The 5,299-nt window shown below is 36.7% G+C and overlaps 1 protein-coding gene across 1 annotated transcript in view; it reads right to left on the reverse strand.

The window, feature by feature from the left end:
• Positions 1–676: 676 nt before the first annotated feature.
• Positions 677–5,299, reverse strand: part of LOC111380362 (protein NRT1/ PTR FAMILY 8.3-like) — a 6,568-nt gene continuing 1,945 nt past the window's right edge. The window contains exons 3-6 of the mRNA XM_023003896.1: positions 5,207–5,299; positions 4,902–5,119; positions 3,035–3,591; positions 677–1,767 (exon numbers count right to left, since the gene is read on the reverse strand). Of these exons, the coding sequence (XP_022859664.1) occupies positions 945–1,767; positions 3,035–3,591; positions 4,902–5,119; positions 5,207–5,299 (1,691 nt within the window). The 3' untranslated portion in view covers positions 677–944. The remainder of the gene's footprint in view (positions 1,768–3,034; positions 3,592–4,901; positions 5,120–5,206) is intronic.

The raw sequence follows: 5,299 nt of genomic DNA on the forward strand, positions 1-5,299 counted from the left end.
TTCTTTTCGTTAAATTTATATGCATGAAATTTGAAATGAATATAGAGAAGACTGGCTAATAGGAAACTTCTACATCTCAATTTGTTAATACAGTTCAGAATATCACAAGAATCTATTTCAGCTCAAATCATATGTTAATTTTTACAAGGTAAGACCAAATGCTAATTACATTAAGCTCTTGTTTGACGACCATTGTTCCTTATTCTCTTTTCTCATATTCATATTCAAATGCACGTTCTTACAATAAAATATTTTTCTTGTGAACCCAAAAATTTTCGTTACTTTTTAATCATAGGCTCTTCCAAAATTTACTATTCAAAAACTCTATCTTTCCAAAGAAATTCTGGCAAACAAGCTAATTCAATCACAAATTGGTTCGATATCTTACTGATCAAAGTCCACCTCTGCCAAGGTCATAACATGTTAATGTGTAACAAACAGTCGGATATCCATGACAACGTGGACGAATAGAACAATTTAAGTTATTAGTCGAAACATCTTTGTTTCTTTGCTCTCATAGAAATATGGGATTCATCGTTACTAAAACCATGGTTCATATGTTACATGTTTGTTAGTGCAATTCACATGGCAGGTTCAGTTGAAGAAAACCAAAGCCAACTTGTTTGGAAATATGCCACCCGTTGTAGCATCCTTTCCATCCTGGTAAAAAAAAGGCTGTAAACCGCATCTTAAAAATGATAATTCTAATGTAGAGTTTTTTAGACAAGTATTTACATAATTATGGCTGTCTTTACTCTAGAATCAGCTGAAACGAAATAGAAGCAAATTTCTTCATGATTCATATGACGAATATCCTTTCGGATTCGCTGAAGAGGATCAAATTGAGGTAGAAAACACTAAAATAACCGATTGTCAAGCCCAGATGCTGGAATGTAATATCCTAGCTAGATAGAGGTTCATTCAGAGAAGCTTCCCAGTAAACTTTATGATGCTTTCTTTGATTTAAATATTTTGGCGCAGAAAACGTAGACCACCATGTTGGCAAAGCTGAGTCCAGCCAAGAGCCAATAGAAATAATCAAGATGACCCTTGTTCAAGTTATCTGGAATCCACCCAGGATTTCCCCCACGGGTTGTTAAAGATGTGACCACTGTCAGAATAAAAGAGCTCAAGTAATTTCCCAAAGCAGTTGTGAGCAATGACAATGCACTACACAAACTGCGCATGGCGTCTGGTGATTGGTCATAGAAGAACTCGAGTTGCCCAATAAAAGTAAAAACTTCAGCTGCCCCCAACAAGAAATATTGAGGTATTTGCCAGAAAATACTCATTGGTACAGCAACATTTTCATCAACCAAACCGAGCTCTCTTGCAAGCTGCAATCGCTTGATCTCGACCACAGCAGCAGCTGCCATGCAGAAAACTGAAATGAAAAGGCCTATTCCCATCCGTTGCAATTCTGAGAATCCCCTTCCCTGGCCAGTAACCTTTCTAGCAATTGGTACAAGGACCTTGTCGTACACTGGAACCCAGAAAATAACACTGATAACGTCGAAAGTTGAAAGAGAGGCAGCAGGAATAGTAAAGGAACCAATCGAAGTGTCCATCACCATGCCTTGCTCTACAAACATGGTTGACATTTGAGCATAAACAGCAGAGAAGACTATTCCTGTAGCCCAAATGGGAAACATGCGTATCAGGATCTTCAATTCTTCAACCTGTGTTACAGTGCAAATCTTCCAAGGATTAGAATAGTCCCCAGTTTTGCTTTCAGCCTCCGAGACTACAGCAGCTTTATCAAGGCACCTAAAAAAGAAGTAACACATCATAAGGAGAAGGGAAAGTTTCTAACATAATTTTAACAGAATCACAATCTGAGTTAAATAACTTGGAAGAGAAAACATAACATTTACATGCTAGTCAAACTTAACATGATTAGAATGAAGGGAGGCAAACCAGGTCGGCATGCCAAACTTTACCATTAGGCTTAGGCCCCAACCCCATGGTTGTCATTCAATTACCTACCCCTCCAGCTTATAAACTGGAACCTTTTTTTTTTTTTTATGACCATGGGTGTTTGGACCAACTTACGCGCACTTCAACTAATCCCACGGGGCCCTTAAACTTACAGCTGGGTACTCACCTTAGTAGCCCTGAGGAAACTCGAACTAGTGATTATTGGGGAGCAAATCCAAGGCTTGACAACTGAGGTAGCCCTCAGGGTTTTTATAAACTGAAATTTTTAATGTAACTTTTAAATTATTATGGAAATAAATATCACTAAGAAGTCTTATTAGATAGCCGAATCTTCACAAAGTACCCTTCAATTCTCCACTGTTTTTGAATGATGGAGATGGGAGCTTTTGATTTGCTAGAGATTCCATTTTTTCCCAGAAAAATACCCAAGCTAAAAGATTTGATTTATTTGGCCAATATGAAAAGTATAACCATGAAAGGGGTCTCACGTCAAATAAAGACGTATAAATGTATTAATAGGATGTGTTGCATGTTAGAAATAATCTCCCACAATATAACTAAGAGAACTTAACCATGCCCAAGATAATTTGTGCATTCCTTTCAATTTCAGAAAGAAATAGCATTTCTGCCCAATCTCAAAAGGTGTATTTAACTAAAATTATCATTAACTGTTTAGTTGTTAAATAGTTTCCAGTTAGCAATCATGTATTAAGCAATTCTATAAAGGTAGACGGGGGAAATGTATATCACCATGTCACAGTAAGAAGATATGTAAGCCAATCAATTGGAGAATGCTATTCAAATTGAAATGTTTAAATAAAGTGAAATAGCCTTTTTCCAGAATAATTAAGAAATTGTCTCTACACACTGCTATGCAATATATGCCTCCGGCAGCCAAGATAGAGGATGCAATACATTTTATGACCTTCAATTCCCCCATTTCCCAATTGTTGTGCTTACAATTACTGTTAAATGAATGGACAATAAATATAATTTTACCCTCAGGAAAAGTACGGGCATACAGGGGAAGAATCTAAGGGAAACAAAGCAGGGCTAGAAGGTTCAGAAGCAATTAGATGTAATGTAAGAACCTTACTTTAATTCATCAGTGTGCAGCAGTTTTCGACTTCCTTCAATAGCAGAGCTTTTATCTGACGTTTCATACAGGTGACTACTGTCACTAGGGACGGTCAAATTCCATTTGTGACATGATGCAACCAAAACCTGGCACATTCTGGTAACAGGGCTTCCTCCTGGCTTCTGAAATCTGTAGAGATAAGAGCCTGAAAAGAAACTCACTATGGCAATGCCCATAAACACTGCAGGAATGCCAAATCCAATGCCCCATCCTGCATTATCTTGAATCCACACGATTAAACTACTTGATATCAAAGCACCGATGTTGATGGAAAAATAAAACCAATTGAAAAAGGAACCCTTCTTAACCCTCTCTTCAGGATCAGTATCATCAAACTGATCAGCCCCAAAAGATGAAACACATGGCTTGATCCCTCCTGTTCCTAATGCAATTAGATATAGCCCAAAGAAAAATACTGCATACTGATATGGAGTTGCTGAAGGGCAAACGGAATCGACACATTGAGCAGGCTTCAAAGCAGGAATAGATGCAGACATAGTCAATGTGCACATTCCCTTCACAGAAAAATTAATAAGGATCCAAAGGAGGTAAGAGATTTATGAACCAAAGAATCAGTAAATCAATAGAAAAAAATATATATAATAGGAATAAGACTGACGTTACTGGTGCATGTAGAATAACCTATGTTACATGTTATATTTAGAAGTAGGATATCCAAGTTAGCATTCAGAATGTTATTGATTTCAGCCCCTTCTTTTGGGTAAGAAAATAAAAATATAGAGCTTTGTAACTCAAAACCATAAGCATCAAGATTAACATTGTTTAGAGAGGCAAAGCTCACCGTAGACAGAGCATCAATGTCATTATGGAGTTATTTCCTCATTTTCCTCACTTAATGTATCATGTCAAATTATTCAGCTCTCCACTCCTTTTATCCTCTTAGAGTTTAATCCTGACATCAAGCAAGATTTTACAGTGCATTGCTGTCTCTTTTCACATTGTTCTTTCTAATTGATAAGTTATATTATCCCCCAATTGATATATAATACTCTGCAATTTCCTGATAAGTCCTGTCCTTAAATACCACGTTCTAGTAGACTTTGCAAGCTGACGCATAGTAATACCAGTTTGCTCTGATTATGTTCTAACAAAAGGACAACGTGAAGTTAGCTAGATAGCCGACCAAAAAGAGATGACATAGCATAAACTATTAATGCCATGGAATTATTTATTTTCTAAGTAAGTCGTGAACTGACTCGTAGAGAATCAGTAAAAAAACAAATGGACCAGGTGGAGCGATCTCTATATTCAACGTAAAAGATACTTCGCAACTTTAGATTCTAAGGAACCAATTAGATTTTAGTTGATACGAAAACTAAACGTATTTCAATACACATCAAAATTCAAAGAATATAATTTACTTACCATTTAGGTTATATTAAATAGTGCTGTAAGGAGAGAGATTGAAACTTTGAAGACAGAAAATAAAGGTTAAAAGTATTATAATAGAGATAAGAGGTTTTCCAATGAAGCTAGAGAATGTATTATGTTGTCTTTTGAAGTATACTCTCATTGAAGAACCACTTAGTCTGCCAATTCAAATAGTTGTGATAAAGGTGCCTAAAAAGAAGGAAGGAAGTGGGCATGGTCAAGTGGATATTTCTATTTATACAAAATAACACAGGAATGTCTATTTCTCTTCCTAAATTTAGTCTCAGGGACAAAAGAAGTGTTGAACATGGAGGCTGTAAGCTGTCAACCGCTATTCGAGCACAAATAATCAGACCATGCGACAATAGAATGCCAGTGATATTCTCGTATAGCTAGTAATTGGAGAGACATAATAAAAAAGAGGAAGTAGTACAATAAAGTATATAGTGGAGAAGACTGCAATTGTCCAATATCTTCCCATGTAAGCATCTGCCAGGACAGCCCCAATCAGAGGAGTTAGGTAGCAAGTGCCTTGCCAAGTCGTGACATTTCTAGCAGCTGAAACATTTCCTTCATGTAAGTTTTTGGTAAGATAGCTAACAAGATTGGTAGAAATCCCATAGTAGGCCAAGCGTTCACAACATTCGGTCCCTGTCAATTCAAGAGATTAGGGATTGAATATACACATATTCCCAAAAGGAAAAAAAAGAAAAAGAAAAAGAAAAATAGGGTAGATACCAAGAATAAAAGGGCATGCTCTCCAATTTCCAGTGTTACTCTTTATAACAGGGTTCCCCTTAATGTCAACAGAACCATCTCCAGTGTAGAGTC

The sequence above is a fragment of the Olea europaea genome, unplaced genomic scaffold (genome assembly GCF_002742605.1).
Source record: "Olea europaea var. sylvestris unplaced genomic scaffold, O_europaea_v1 scaffold2131, whole genome shotgun sequence".
In the NCBI taxonomy this organism is placed as follows: domain Eukaryota; kingdom Viridiplantae; phylum Streptophyta; class Magnoliopsida; order Lamiales; family Oleaceae; genus Olea; species Olea europaea.